Source organism: Saccopteryx leptura, chromosome 8, assembly GCF_036850995.1.
Source record: "Saccopteryx leptura isolate mSacLep1 chromosome 8, mSacLep1_pri_phased_curated, whole genome shotgun sequence".
In the NCBI taxonomy this organism is placed as follows: domain Eukaryota; kingdom Metazoa; phylum Chordata; class Mammalia; order Chiroptera; family Emballonuridae; genus Saccopteryx; species Saccopteryx leptura.
In genome coordinates, this window is record NC_089510.1 from 73,515,721 (window position 1) to 73,532,010 (window position 16,290).

The 16,290-nt window shown below is 37.8% G+C and overlaps 1 protein-coding gene across 1 annotated transcript; it reads right to left on the minus strand.

Moving 5' to 3' along the window:
* Positions 1 to 742: 742 nt before the first annotated feature.
* On the minus strand, positions 743 to 10,909 carry TTC14 (tetratricopeptide repeat domain 14). The gene is made up of 12 exons (XM_066347276.1): positions 10,625 to 10,909; positions 10,064 to 10,188; positions 9,767 to 9,966; positions 8,566 to 8,650; positions 8,274 to 8,403; positions 7,788 to 7,943; positions 6,772 to 6,843; positions 6,261 to 6,380; positions 6,035 to 6,157; positions 4,092 to 4,209; positions 3,061 to 3,170; positions 743 to 2,280 (listed from the first exon to the last, which is right to left on the minus strand). Exons 1-12 carry the CDS (start codon positions 10,783 to 10,785, stop codon positions 1,359 to 1,361), a joined length of 2,322 nt encoding a protein of 773 aa, XP_066203373.1. The 5' UTR covers positions 10,786 to 10,909; the 3' UTR covers positions 743 to 1,358.
* Between the last annotated feature and the right edge of the window lie 5,381 nt (positions 10,910 to 16,290).

A 16,290-nucleotide genomic window follows, 5' to 3' on the forward strand; every position in this document is an offset into this window, starting at 1 on the left:
AAAACTAGTGTGAGCTAAATCATTAGGCTCCCATCAGTTTTGGTATTTTACTGTTGGCAAGAACGATGAGACAGAACAAGGACTGAAAGTGTCTTCCTCCTTGATCGTTCTTAGAAATTTATAGATGGATACTCACCTTTCCATGACTACATCCATCAGTGTCACCAAGAGTGACAGTCTTATAGGCTCCTTACCATTTAGTGTCTAGAACGTTCATTGTAAAGATTCTAAAGGACATTATAAAGAACTATGACTCCTCTCTCTCTGCCTCCCAAATACTGTTTTCAATATTTGGGGAGGATCCTTACAAACCAGGTCCCTTCTTCAGCTCTAGTTCCTGGAATTTACTGAGTAAAACCAGGCTGTTGGCCTAGCCATTTATTCAGACCTTGAGAAGAGGCATCAGGGGAATCAAGGGAGAGGAAGAAGAAAAGCAAAATCAGCTCAACTCGCGACTATTTAAAAACAGGCCCAGTGTGTTCCAATCTGGACATCTGCAATACTAGGAGTTTCCTAATTTTCTTTCTAGAGAAAATCAAATTTATAGTGTGCTTCTCTTGCCATTGCTGTTTTTGCTGAAAGTATTTTTTTTCCTCTCCTGATATTCTTGCCTGGAATGTAGTCTCTTAAGGTTTTATCAATTTTAAAAATAAAAATTTCTTAGGGCTATACTGCTAAGCAATAAGGTAGGTATGTAAGTAGACAGGTAGGTAGGTAAAGAAATAAGGAAAATGGGCCTCTATTCAATTTTCATGGCTTTATTCGTAAGGTACTTGTTAAGCTGGTACATGTCTTTTTTAATTGAATCCGGCTTTAGAGGCCAATTAGACATTACAGATAATCTGTCTGCCATTTTAAAACAAAAGTTATGTAAAAATGTAATATTTAAACAAATGATGAATATAAAATGGTGCTTAAAGAACACTTAAATATATCTCTTTCTAAAGCTGAGGGCTTTTAACAGAAAAGAGAATGAAATATTTTTCTGATGAAAATGACCCAAGTGTTCAGTGCACAAATTCAACTTTCTCTCAAACAGCAGAATAAGGGAAACCCAAGGACTCTGCATTGTCAATGAAGAAACAATACTTTGAGAATTCTCTTTAAGTGAATTTTAAACCATCAGAGTAAGAAATACTGTACATAAATATACACATGAAAGCCTACAAATCAAGCTTTGAAAGGGGTCACAGCTAAAACCAATATACTTTGAGAATAGCTAAAAAGCATTCACTTTATGCAATCTCTGGAAATAAAGTAACTTCTGGAGCAGAGCTTTCTGCACGGGATTGTTATGACTAAGACACACAACTTTTATTAACAGCCGTTAGTGTAACAGTGCTGATCCCCTTGGTATGTTAGGTTTTTTGTTTATTTCCTTTTTCCTTTTCAAATGCAGCTATCTGGTTAAATATATTGAGTAGATTTTGAGGTAAATTTTTTTTAACTCCACTTCCTGAATGCTCTTTGCTATTTAGTTCATCTTCTTCAGGAACCTCCGTTTTACTACCCTCCTCATAATTATCCTCTCTTTCATATTCTCGATGATTTTTACTTAATTGATATCTTTGTTCATGTCTACTGAAATCACGTGATCCAGAATAAGTGTATTTTTTATATTTTTCAACTGACTTGGAAGAGTAGTCTGAGCCTACTGGTGAAGTGGAATACCTCATGGCACCTGGCTCCCACTTTCTATGGTGTTCTCGTCTTCCCTCGGCCTCTTTTTCAAATTTTCTAGAACCATAGATTTTGAACCTGTCTTCTGGATTCCTAGAGAAGGAATCTGAGGCATCTCTCCTACTGGAAACATGTCTTTCGTATTTGTATGACTTCTCTGTTTTGCTACTCCCTGCCTGACTTTTACAGCTATTATAAAAATCTCTTGAATCTTCAGACCTACCTCCAAAATCATCCGGAATTTCAACTGAAGCTGAAGAGAGAGGACACCTATCTTTCTCTTTTACCTGTTTCTTTTGATATGGTACCCTATCTTGCTTTTCCAGTAGTTTTTCCACTTCTTGTCTTTGGTTAAGAAAAGATGCTGAAGTATTGGCTGGAACTGGGAAGTACTCATCCTTCCTATTCTGATCTATCTGATTTGAGGCTGCCTTAGCTGAATGCCTTTTGGAATTTCGAGAAGACTCTGAACGGTTCCTCTTATGTTTCTTATGCCTTTTGTGACCAGAAGAGGAAGAGGATGAAGATGAAGAAACTGATTCAGCAGCAGAAGAAATACTTGAAGAGGAAGAAGTTGATTTTCTTCTTTTCTTCTTAAGCCTTAAAAAAGTAGTTAATTCATTCATCAATATTAAATACAAAAATGCTTCTTAATTATCCATAATGATTTGTTCTCTTTTCCCCCTAGATTTCATAAAAAGCTCTGGCTTAGATAAGCAATTATAATAATTTGAGTTACTGTAAGATCCAATTTTACCATCAAGCACTACTTTTGGGATAAAAAATACTTGTATACAGTTGTCGCTTTAAGCAAATCCATTTCTGCAAGTAGTGACATTTCCAACAGTACCTTAAAAACAAGACCACCTGAATACATAAAGGAGAGAATTAAAATTTTTTATCTGGCTACTTCTGGGGTGTAGAGTCTCTATCTCAGCACTACTGACATTTCGCTGAGGGATGTAGGGTGGCAGTGTGGGGGTAGAAGGGTCCTACAACATCATTCTCAGATGTCTAGCAGCACCCCTGACCTCTGCCCACTCGATTCCAGTATCACTCCACCAGTATGACAACCAGAAATGTCCCTGGGGGACAAAATTATCCCCAGTTGAGACCCCTGTCTATTTCTAAAACAGTTCTCTCTAAAATACAGATAATTAAAGTAACATAATATTTTAAGTTTAACTCCCCCCCCCCCATTTTTTTACCCTTAGAATTCCACTTTTCTTGATGTTTCATAGAAAAATTTATGGTTCTTGTAATTAATAATAACTGATTATGATTTGAATACTTTCTTATTTTTACTTACTTTACCTCCATATGGCACTGTGGTTCAACTCAGAAGTTGCTTTAAGTTAAAAAATACTGATTATAGTTTACCTTTTCTCCTCTTTTAAGAGCTTACGCAACTTTTCTGCACTTGTTTCTATTTTCTTTGTTTTCTGCTTTTCTTCCTTTTCAGCTTGTTTTTCTCTTAATTCCAAAGATTTCTTTTAGAACCCAGATATCAGAAAAAACCACACGTTAAAAATAGCAGAATACATAAAACCCAGTTTTCAAAAATCCACCCCCCCACCAGAAACCAAATGGGGTATACCCAAATTGCCATGTATCCAGCATTAGTCAAGTATTTTTAACATATAAAAATTAGTCATACATGTGTTTGGCATTAATCATTGGAATAGCCAGAACAATATTGAGGACCATATTGCAGTTGGTATTCCATGAAAAATGGGGACGCCATTGCATTGGTACCCATAACCCAGAGTGCAATAAAGGGAAAAATAAACATTATTTTTAAAAGTTGAAAAGTTTAAACAAGACACAGATGTATAAATAAAATCCAAATAAATTCCATTAGGTGAATTTGAGGGGGAATCACCATGTTCAAATACAAACCATTTAAAAAGTAGCACAGCCCAGTTGGATGCATGATTACATGAGAAATCATTTTCCAGTTTGAGAATGGGGATGAGCAGCACCGGAAGTCACAGACACAGCAGCATGGTCCGATTCAGAAGAAAATGCATGAGAAAACATCATCATCAGTATTACAGGAAAAGACAGTCTAAAATATCTCTCAAAAAGACTTTTAGAATTAGCTCAATTATAGTAACATCACTGAATTTTGTAATCAACAGGAAAGTTCACTACAAGAATAGTACTAAAAACCATTTAACAAATTTAGGCAATCAGAATTTTCTCACAGAGCTATTTTTACTTTTGAGTACTAACAAATCAAAAAGAAAAGACATTATGAAGCAATATCAAACCCAATTAGAAAAAGTTGTATTTAGAAAAATTTTTCATTATGCCTTAAGTAATCTAGAATTGTTTCCCACAGGAGAAAAGTTAAGTTTTGGCATTAAGTTCAAATATCACTAAATTTCTAAGAGGAAATAAAGAATCACCTGCATGTATTTATGAAGCTTCTGTAAAGCATCCTCTGCATCTTTAAAAGTTTCATCCAAATCCAAAGCTTTCTTATAGTAACTTTCCGCATTTAAAAACTTTTCTTCTTCTTCTAACCTACATATGAGAGAAAGATTTAACTTTTTTGGTAAAAACAAAAAATCCTCAAACATACATACAGGTCAGAGGCTCATGTGTGAGACCTCATTAGAAAACATCGTGTTTAGCAAATTATTTTCCAAACTGAACAATGCCCTAATTTTTTTTTACTATTTCTTCAGTTAAGAGACCATGTAAAACCATATACAACAGAACAAAACAGAACCAGACTCACAGATTGATAGTTGCCAGAGTGCGGGGGTATGAATTGTATGAAATAGGTGAACATGGTCAAAAGGTACAAACTTTTAGCTGTAAGTTTTGAAAATAAAATGTACAGAATGGTGACTATAATTAATAATAATACTATATTGTATATTTAAAAGTTGCTAGGAGAAATCTTTTTTTTTTTTTTTTTTGTATTTTTCTGAAGTGAGAAGTGGGGAGGTAGAGATAGATTCCTGCAGCTGCCCGACCGGGATCCACCTGACATGCCCACCAGGGGGCGATGCTCTGCCCATCTGCGGTGCAACTGGAGCCATTCTAGCACCTGAGGTGGAGGCCATGGAGCCATCCTCAGTGCATGGGCCAACTTTGCTCCAATGGAGCCTTGGCTGCAAGAGGGGAAGAGAGAGAGAAAGGAGGAGCATGGGGAGAAGAGTGGAGAAGCAGATGGGCACTTCTCCTGTGTGCCCTGGCTGGTAACTGAACCCCGGACATCTACACACCGGGCCGATGCTCTATCACTGAGCCAACCAGCCAGGGCCATAGGAGAAATCTTAGTAGCTCTCACCACACACACACAAAATAAGTTGTAACTATGTGTGGTGACAGATGTAAACCAGACTTGCTGTGGTGATCACTTCCCAATATATATGATACATACAGAGTGGGCAAAAGTAGGTTTACAGTTGTTTGTATGGAAAATATAAGAAGTAATAATAATACAAGAATAAACTGTGTATTTTGTGTATTCCTAATTATAAATCTAGTTTTGCCCCACCCTGTATATTAAACTATTATGTGGTAAACCTGAAATTAATAAAATGTTATATGTCAATTATATCTCAATTTAAAAATAAAATAAACTTAAAAAAAGAAAAGGAAAATAAAAGGAATCTGTTACTGGTAACTAAAGCCATACTGCATTGCTATTTTAGTATAATGCATAAAAACACACGATCAACTGATATCCTTTGTAAATATAGTATGATGTTGAGCTTTAGCACAGAATTACATAGACTGGCTTTTCTTAGTAGTTTATGAAAAATTTTCCTTTCAACAAAAATATTTCCCAGGAATATTTACTGTTAAAAGTTGGAAATATCAACAGAATTAGAAAATCTGTGTGCGTTTACATGTATATATATATATATATAGAGAGAGAGAGAGAGCAATAAATTAAATGTAATACTGAAATCTTATTCACAATTAACATCAGGAGTTCTCAATTCATATTTTGGGCATTCTTCTATTAAAATGATGAAATAAATTAGAAATTTAACTCCTCTCTATTAAAATCTCTAGTGTAGGTCCAGGAAAAGAATATATATCTACTTTCTTTTACCTTTACATTTATATTTTTACGTTATGAGACTAGATATATAGAACAAAAAAACTCAAATCACTAACATATCTCCAATTAGAAAGAACCTCAAACTCAATAAGAAAAAATGACTAGAAAATTTCAAGAAGCTATATTTAAAAAACATTTATAACCAAAATTGAAACTAAGAGTGTTCTGAATTGAGTGAAAGACGCTATTTCCTTACGTTAAGTTCAAGATTTTACAGTAGCTGGTTGAACATTAGATCTCCACTACTGAACAAAATTTGATACTTACTGCCCTCCTCTTTCTACAAGAGTCTGGCAGAGGTATTTTCTTGCATTCCTGTGAGTTGGACAGTTTTCCAATGCAAGCTCAAAATCTTCTATTGCTTTGTTCAGACTTCCTTTTGTTGCATATCTAGAAATATGAAACAAAATTAGAGGAATTTATCTGTGGGCTATTCATAAATCTTGTACACATTCACCTTGTATATATTCCTTAAAACCCATGATCCACTTACAATGCTCCACGAGCTACCAAAGCTTCCACATTTTGTTTGTCTATTTCCAGAGCCTTATTGTATTCATTCATAGCATCCACGTGGCGCCCAACCTTAAAATAATCAACTCCAATCTTCACACTAAAAAGATATTTGTAAAGCATCACAGATTTCACAGAATATCCAAACAAAATGTTAACATGGATAAAAATTTTAAAGCAAATCAAATTTGGCTAGTACTTAGTCTTTCATACTCTACATGTAACTAAGAAGCATTCTGCTTTTGAATAGTTTTGTAACAAATTTGATGAAATCCAATTATCAATATACTAACTTCTTTTGGAAAAAACTTAACACTTGTCTGTTAAGTTTACAACATAACACCACTTACACCTATAAGAAAGCTAATGTCAAAATCTCACTTTATTTCACTTAAGAACAGATTTGATATTAATGATGACATACAGATTCTTGCCTTACCCGAACCTTTTAGGCTAGATAACGTAACTGTTGAGAAACAAAGTCTTCATACCATTTTAAAGCCCAAGATGCAGACTGTTTCTTTCTTAATGCAGAAGCAAAATCATCTTCAGAGAAATTTTTGCTATTAAATAAAATAAAAGTCAAACCATGTAAATACTTTTTTTAAAACTATATATAGCTCACCCTGCCTGACGCATAATAAAAAGTCAACTTTGAAAAAGTGAATCCCAAGCAAGAAATTTATATTCTATCTTCAAAACAACTCTTGAACTCCCAGAAATGACTATTCTTTTATATTTTTAATTTAAATTTTATTTTCATTTAGTCATTTTTAACCATTAATGAGTATCAGTCTAGAAGTTAACATATGACAGGCATTTAGAGATGAATTCCTCTCCTCCTCCATAAATGACTACTCTGAACAGGTCAGGTTAAATTTGCAAATCCTAGCATTTCAAGATATTCAACCTGTATAGTTTTAGTCCATAATTTTGTTTAATATTTATATATTTTATCATTTATTAAATTAATTATAATAAGCCAACTTCTACAGATATATAAAAACTTGTAACGACTCAGAGTAATAGATTATTTAATGCTGTGGTCAGAAACCAGGGTTAGTGTCTAGGCTGATGGTGTAGTTTCTTCCCAAATGGTTCAGGAGCCCAGGCTTGCTGCATCTAATGGCTCCACCATCCCATAGGGCCTCCAAGCTGTCTGTATTAATCCAAGTGGGTAGTTAAGAGCTGAAGAGCATAAAAGATTATGGGCTTTGTCTATGAGGAATGACTATATAATTCTTAAACATTATTTTTCTTTAGCATATACACAAAATTCTTATAAATTTTTCTAAGTCTTTTTCTACTTGGTCATATGATACACATCTATTCCCTGATAAGAGACTTATTCCAGGAGACTGGATTACCTAGTTCATTCAACCTCTATCACAGTGCTGTCAGTAGGCTTTGTTTAGGCAAGTATCTTATTACGTCCCTCAGTTATGCCGCTTTTGAGCTCAGCACCATTCTTCTTACCACTTAATAGAATAAAACTGATTTACTATACCTTTGTAGGCCTCTCATTAAAGATGGTGGGTTAGATTCATCTATTCCTAGTTTTCCCAGAAGGAATTCAACTACTCCTGGATTAACAAATCCCAAGGAACTTTGCATGATATTGTCATAGGATTCCAAAGAATTGCTATTTAGTTCAACACTCCTCCTTAAAAATACAAACAAAAAACAATAAAACCATAGAAATGATTAATGTAATTAACATGTCTTATTTCTGTTAAAGACTTAACATCACATAGGGCTTAAATACGCATATCATTTTTATCCATGAAAGTGTGGCAATATCATGATATGGTTCCTTTTATTAAATGTGAAGAAATTTAAGTTTTATAAAAATACAATGAGCATACTTTGAAATAAAAGAAACTAAGTTTCTACTTTGTTGTCAGAAGTTGGGACAAAATTGCTATTTTTCAGTTAAGAAACTGTTTTGCAACTAACTGCTGTTAGTTAGTTGTAATGTGGATAAATTACCTACCTGTAGTACAAAGGAAGCTCTTCAGAGCTAATTACACCCAGTTTAATACCAGATAGGTGTGGTGGAAGAAATGAGCTATACAAAGATACTGCAAGCTTTTCATGGTATCTGTCAATATCCTTGATCCCAGCTTAAAAAGAAATAAGAAACCTAAGATGATTTAACAAGAAAATGCAAAGCAAAAAAAAAAATTCCCTTCCAATATTATTCTTATTCAAATACACTTTCAAAATTAATAAAAACAAAAATCTGATAACTATTTCTTTTTTATTAATATGATGAAATTGGTCACCTCGAATGATATCACCAGTTTGGTAATACGATAAAGGATCCCCATGGTTACTGTGAGAAGGGACATCTCTTAATGGACACAGAGCCTGCAATGAGAAGTATTTTAAACCAACAGAATTCCATTCTTTGGTGGTAGGAGTCTTCTTTTATTCTAGCTGTTCAGTATAAATAGCTAATAGTTGACATAAAAAAATAAACCAACACCCTAAATTCTAAATTTAAGTGAGGATTTTGACAGCAAGTAATTTCTGTGCCTAAACACAATTAAACAAGTTTTTTATTTAGTTCAAACACTAAAATTTCATGAAATTTACAATTACTGTATTTTTCGCTCCATAAGATGCACCTGACCATAAGATACACCTAAGGTTTTAAGGAGGAAAATAAAAAAAAAGATATTCTGAACCAAATGGTGTGTTAAAATATTTAATAAAATACCGTATTTTTCACTCACATAAGATGCATGGGCATTTTCTCCTGCACTTTTGGGAGGGAAAAGTGCATCTTATGTAGCAAAAAATACAGTAAATAAGGATGATGGAACAAACAGAAATTTGCACTTGTTAAAAATGAAACAAAAGTCTGTCCAGTAAGTATGAGAATTCCAATAAAAATGAAATGTGAACTCTCCTAAGTTTACATCTGTAATCCAGTTTGTGATACCTTCTGCTTTTCCTCCTTTTCATCTGACTTGATAGACAGCAAGTATCAAACCTTTTAAAGTGACACATCATTTCAAATTCAGGACTGGTTATCTCAGGCAAAGCATCTTATAACGTAAAAATCACAATTACTGTAAAATATATAAATAGGCCAGGAATTTATTTTTAAATTATCCATATGCAAGTATTTAATGCCAAATACTAAATAATTAAGAATACCTTCAGCTAGAAAAAAAATGAGCCCCAAATACAATTGAATCTAACCATACCTGATAACTCTTTCAAAACTTGATAAAGGACCCCCCTGCCACCCGCCGCCAGTCAAGGAGACTAAAAAACCCCCAAAACCAGAAATGAAGGAGTAACTCTATCACTATTAATAATATTTTAGAAAGAAAAAGGTACTTTATTTTTCTCCAATTAAAATATTTAATTCTCAAAACTGTCAGCACAACTGGGTGGATGCAAAGACATAATTCTTTCATTGAGATGACTATGAAAAACAGACGCAATCAAATAACTGAAAAGTGAATAACTTACTGTGATTTCTAAGTGGGATATATCTCTCATGATGCCACTGCCTAAACAAATCAATACCATGAAAAACCCAAATTCCCGAATGGAACTAATTCTTCCAATCACTATATCTCCACGTTCAATATCTCGGAAAAATAGCTCTCTCCGATCCACACTAGGTATTTCCATGAATTGTTCTAAAGGTGGCATGACTGCATAAGGATCTGAAAAAGTAATTAAAATTACTAACCACAGTTTTGTGTTCTGCTTTATCTGAAATACTGCTAAGCCGCAATCAAACGACTTGACGACTCAACTCACCTTCATTGTCTTCATTAACGTCAGATGTTGTAGGTGCGTCTGATTTCCAGGAAAGTGCGAAAAGTAGATCCGCTTTTTTTGAAATGAATTTTTGTATTTCAACATTGTCAACTTTCTTCTCTTTTCTTAAAAAAACAAAAAACAAAACGTTTATCTGCAAAACTTTCCGGTACGTCCAAGCTTCTGATCACGGCTTTCATCGCCCACTCGGGCCCACCCTAAACCCGCACGTACTCCGACGGGGTTTCAGCCAAGGACGCCCTCACTCGCCAGCCTGGAGCTGGAGGGCGGGTAACTCAGAAAGGGACGCCCGCAGCACCAGCTCCGAGAGCCCGAAAGAGTTTAGCTAAGGCATCCCCATCACAAGGGGAAAGTCCAGCCCGAATCCCGCACTGCCCTCCACCAGCGCGGACCCCCTCGGGCAGACCTCCGCACCAGCGCCAGTCTTCACGTGCGCCCGGCCCCAGCTCCGCTCCTTCCGGACGCACCGCCCGCCGGCCGTACTGCAGCCCGAGCTGGGGAGGCGCACCCCGTCTCGCAGCGGCGGCGCGGTCCCATTACCTGCTCTGGAACGGCGGCTGCGGCGGCGGGCCCCGCCGAGGCTCGGCCGTCGACCCCAGGAGGCTCCGGAAGTGCGGATTGTCCTGCTGCTCGCTCCGAAGCAGGGACAGCAGGGACGGCCCGTGGTAGTTCAGCGACTGCCGCAGAAGGTCTCGGTCCATGGTTAGAGATTGTGGGGCTCAACGACCGCTGGTCTCCTAGCCCCCCGTTCCGTGCCCACTACTTCTGTCAGGGAGTCCCAGAGCCTAAGCATGCAGCCTGGAAGCTACCGGAAGCACACATCACGGGCACTTTGAATTGCCTCCCGGAAGTATTTCCAAGCCGCTCAGCGTCGGCGCCCACGCGTCGGTCTCGCGACATTGAGCGAGACTACAGAAGCCGGGAAGATTGGGCCAAACATTTCCTGATCTAAGGGTTTACTGTGGCTCCGTGGAAGTGAAGCGTGTGAAAAGTTCACTTTTTTCAAAATTTCAGTGGCATTATTCTTACACTGCAATGGCCGAGCTCTACTCTAGGGTAAATAATAATTTACCTTTCAATTTAGTGAGACGCGCCTAAGTGCCTGTACCCCAAACAGATGAGAACTCCAAGAGGTAGGAATACTCACTGGATAAATCACTGCCCACGGATCAGGCAGAACCACACTAAAACGTCGCTGTCGGAGATTTCTTGGTAGGCTAAAGGGCGGAAGAAAGGAAAGACAGTAATATTCATTAAGCAGTGGAATTGTGTTCCCCATCCATAGCCCATTCACTAGTTATTTTAATATTAACTTAAAACTTGAATGACTTTAAAGCTCAAACATATGCATATATTCTTTCTCTTTAATTAAAGTGATTTGTAATTGTGCCTGTGGCGCAGTGTATACAGCTCCCACCTGGGACACTGAGGACCAGGTCCACCCAAGGGGAGGTTCCTGGCTTGATGGCAGGCTCACTAGCTTGAGCGCAGGGGCGGGAGCGGTGGACCGGGGCTGTCCTGTGGCTTGAGTGGTTGCTGGCTTGGAGCCCTGGTTCAGCAGGAGCCCCCTGGTCAAGGCACGTATGAGAATCAATCAATAAATAACTAAAGCAGGGGTCGGGAACCTTTTTGACCCGACCCCTGAGAGAGCCATGAATGCCACATAATTTAAGGTGTAATTCTCTGAGAGCCATACAACGACTCGTGTACGTTATGCATTATCCAATAAAAATTTGGTGTTGTCCAGGAGGATAGCTGTGATTGGCTCCAGCCACCCGCAACCATGAACATGAGCGGTAAGAAATGAATGGATTGTAATACATGAGAATGTTTTATATTTTTAACATTATTATTTTTATTAAAGATTTGTCTGTGAGCCAGGTGCAGCCATCAAAAGAGCCACATCTGGCTCGCGAGCCATAGGTTCCCGACCCCTGAACTAAAGTGACTCAACTAGACGATGCTTTTCATGTCTCTCCCTTCCTGTCTGTCGGTTTCTATCTGTCTCTCTGTCTCTCGCTGAACAACAACAACAACAAAAAAGGTAATTCTGATTTAGGCTTTTTCCCCTTGCCACTTATCAACCTAAGAATCTAACCACTGTATCTCATATGCTCTCATTTAAGAGACTGAAGAAACAAGCCCAGAGAATCTCACTTAGTAAATCAATGTCATCTAGCTGGTAAAAAAGGTAGAGTTAGGATTCCAAGTTGTTCCAACTTGGTCTTAATAGACTCTTCCCAGGCAGAGTTGCTGGAGAGAGTATTGAATATATTTATCATATAGAGGTACTAACTTCAATTTTAAGAGTTGTTTTATCTCAATATAAATTTGTTTTATTTCACTATATTGAAACCTGTGCCAGTTAACTGTGTGTGGTTCAGTACAGTCCTCTTGAACAAAAAGCAGTGGTGGCAGTTATTCTGCCCCCTCGCAGCTCTGTGTTTTGGGGGAGATCAGTTTGCCTTCCACTGTTTCAGCTTCTGGATAGAGACCCAGCCCAGAATATAGTGTATGCCACTCCACTGTTTTGTGAAAAATCCTGGCAAATAGGTTAACAGATGACTGAGACTTGAGAAAATGCAGCAATGAAAAAAGTAAGGGTAAAAGAAAATAATTTCAAGCTGCTATGGGCAGAAGAGTTTAATCAATGATACAGACTGATTTGTTAGACTATAACTGTAAAGATTAGCTGTTATTATGCAAGAGGGTTCTGTCACTGAAAAGGAAAGCTGACTACCAAGAAGGAACTTTATAAACATTCTAGTATTATAAATAAGATTCGTATATTTAGATTTGGTCTGTTAATTAAAGCTCTGATTATCTCTGGAGGGACTGAGAAGCTCCATGTCTGAGAACCAGATGGCTAACTGTTGCATTTACCTGCCTTGAGACTGCTACTTTGTGAGGCCATTCTTGAGTAGTACATGCCTTCACCACTATGGGATGTGGCTACTCTTTTTCCTGATTCCAACACTAAAGTAATATTCAACAACCCCCCTCCCATATCTTGACCATCTAAAATTGCTGTCATATGGCCATGAATATAGGACAAAATAGCTGCTTTTAGAGGGTAAGCAGTGTTTATCAAGAGTGGTATTTATTTTTATTATTATTATTTATTCAAGTGAGAGGAGGGGAGATAGACTCTTGCATGCACCCAACTGGAATTCACCCAGCAACCCCTGTCTTGGGCTGATGCTCTGCCCAAGCTCGCACCTGAGCTATTTTTAGCACCTGAGGTGAAGGCTCTACAGAGCCATCCTCAGCACTCAGGGCTAACACACTTGAATCAATCAAGCCATGGCTGCAGGAGGGGGAGAGAGAGAGAGAAGGAGGAGAGGGAGGGGAGGAGAAGCAGATGGTAATTTCTCCTGTATACCCTGACCAGGAAATGAACCCGGGTCTTCCACACATTAGACCGAAACTCTACCACTGAGCCAACTGGCCAGGGCCAAGAGTGATATTTATTGAATGCTTGTTGTATGTGACAGAAAAAATAAACTTCAAATAGGTGTAATAAAAGGTGAGGCTGCTTTTTTTTTTTTTTTTTAATCTGTGGTTAGTGCTGCCTTAAATGGAGGTAGTCACAGTAGTTAGGTACCAGAGGCAACCTTGTTCTTCACTTCCTAAGTAGCCCTTTTATGTGAGGGAATTAAGCCTTTTACATTTATAGGTGTATTTCAATTTATTTTCTGCTGAGATAGATATCCTTTGGCTTTGAAGGAGACAGAGCACTGGATCTTTGAGGTAGGACCACAGGGAGTGAGGAGAGAAAGTGAGGGGTCTAGTTTTCTTTTTATCTTGGTGAAACCAGTCTTACATATGGTTTCTCAAGGTGAACATGGAAAGAAAACACTTTGTTTCACTTCTTGCTGTAATTTTTTATTTACTGGTTTGACATTTTTTTTTTTAATGAGAGGAGGGGAGATAGACATGTACCCTAACTGGGATCCACCCAGCAACCTTCATCTGGGGTGATGCTCGAGTCAACCAAGCTATCCTCAGTGCCCGGGCCAATGCTCGAACCAGTCAAGCCACTGGTTTTGAGAGGTGAACAGAGAGAGAAGGGGAAGAAGGAGGGGAAAAGAAGCAGATGGTTGCTTCTCCTGTGTGCCCTGACAGGATTGAACCTGGACGTCCGCACACTGGACTGAGGCTCTATTACTGAGCCAACTGGCCATGCCTGGTTTGATCCTTAAAAATTAATTTCTAAATAACTTTATAGAGTCAGCAGCATTAATAATTAAGTGAATATTATATGGAAGGAAAGAGAGGGCAGGGCATTCAAGAAGTTAGATCTTTGGTGTTTGGATCTTGGACATATTTTTATTGTAATGTCAAATTCCATTTCTAAATAAAAACATATACATCTCTTAAAACATATATACATAACACATAGACACACATGACAGTGTGGTGATGGCTGGAGGGAAAGAAGGATAGGGACTAGGTAGAGGTGGGCAAAGTGGGAAAGGGAATGGAAACGGAAAGAGTATTTGTGGCAATGAGTGCACAATGCAGTGTGTAGATGATGCCTTTTTTAGTTGTACACTTGAAATGTGTATAATTTTATGAACCAGTGTCATCCCAAGAAATTCAATTAATAACACTTTCTAGGCCCTGGACATATACAGAGGGGGAAAAAAACCCTACCTGATTCTTGAGCAGCAAAGGTCCAATAGAGAAGCAGATATAAGAGATAAATATGGCACATTGGTATGACTATTGTAGACACCTACTAAGTGTCTGCTTAGATCCCTTTTTTTAATGGGGGGTGAGGTATAGTGGGAATTGATGTGGATAAGAGAGGAATTGAGTAGGCAAGTATGTGCATTTTAGGAAGAGGGAGCTATATAATTAAAGAAGTAGATATAAGAAAAGCAAATGCAGTCTGGAAACTGCAAGTATGAAAGGGAGATAGTTAGGAGTATTTTAGTTGTGGACATATACAGTGTGTCCGTAAAGTCATGGTACACTTTTGACCGGTCACAGGGAAGCAACAAAAGACTATAGAAATGTGAAATCTGCACCAAATAAAAGGAAAACCCTCCCAGTTTCTGTAGGATGATGTGGCAGCATGTGCGCATGTGAAGATGATGACGTAACACCGTGTATATAGCGGAGCAGCCCATGGCCACGCCACAGTCAAGATGTGGACGGTACAGAGGAAAGTTCAGTGTGTTCTGTGGCTCGCTAAATTTGAATCCATGACCAAAGTGCAACGTGAATATTGGCACGTTTATAACGAAGTGCCACCACATAGGAATAACATTACTCAGTGGGATAAGCAGTTGAAGGAAACCGGCAGTTTGGTGGAGAAACCCCGTTCTGGTAGGCCATCAGTCAGTGACGAGTCTGTAGAGGCTATACAGGATAGCTACCTAAGGAGCCCTAAAAAATCTGTGCGTGAGCACACATCGAACTGCACTGAATAGGTGTGAAACTGGGAGAGGTTTCCCTTTTATTTGGTGCAGATTTCACATTTCTATCATCTTTTGTTGCTTTCTGTGACCGGTCAAAAGTGCACCATGACTTTACGGACACTGTATATTATATAAGCATGTCATTTCAGGTAAGTTATAGATAGGTTGGAAGAGATCTCTCACCCTCACTCACCATCTCCTCTATACAAGTACACACACACACACACACACACACACACACACACACACAGATCAAATACCTGATTTATTTAGCAAAGAACACAAAAACTTAGCTGGAGCAAGGTAGCCACATAAACCAGGGGCAGAATATATCTTAAGGTAGCTTTTCTTGGATCCCAAAATAACATATATAGCTGCTAGTGACATCATATACAAGAGGTAAAGTCTATCTGGATCTCAGAAACTTGTATATTGCCATCAGGAAAGACATACAAATAACACCAGGGAACAAAATTTTTGTTATATCCACAAAAACACTTGTTTTTACCTAATTTGAGTGTGCTGATCTCAAATCTGACAATACTTTTTCTCTGTAAGCTACAGTTTTTTTGCAATTCAAGATTTTAGGTTTTCATCTTGTAAAATTTTCAACATTTAGTTTACATAATGAAGTAGAATGTCTTCTTGGGCATCATCTTTGTGAAAATATAATAATTTAATTTTTTTTGTTTATTTATTTTACAGAGACAGAGAGAGATTCAGAGAGAGGGATAGATAGGGACAGACAGGCAGGAACAGAGAGATGAGAAGCATCAATTA

Excerpts from the sequence above, each read along its gene's own strand:
- TTC14 (XM_066347276.1), bottom strand. The coding sequence starts at position 10,785 with ATGGACCGAGACCTTCTGCGGCAGTCGCTGAACTACCACGGGCCGTCC. Across the intron at positions 3,171-4,091 it reads AGCTTCATAAATACATGCAG|AAATCTTTGGAATTAAGAGA; the intron begins GTGATTCTTTAT and ends GGGTTCTAAAAG. Across the intron at positions 2,281-3,060 it reads CTCTTAAAAGAGGAGAAAAG|GCTTAAGAAGAAAAGAAGAA; the intron begins GTAAACTATAAT and ends TACTTTTTTAAG.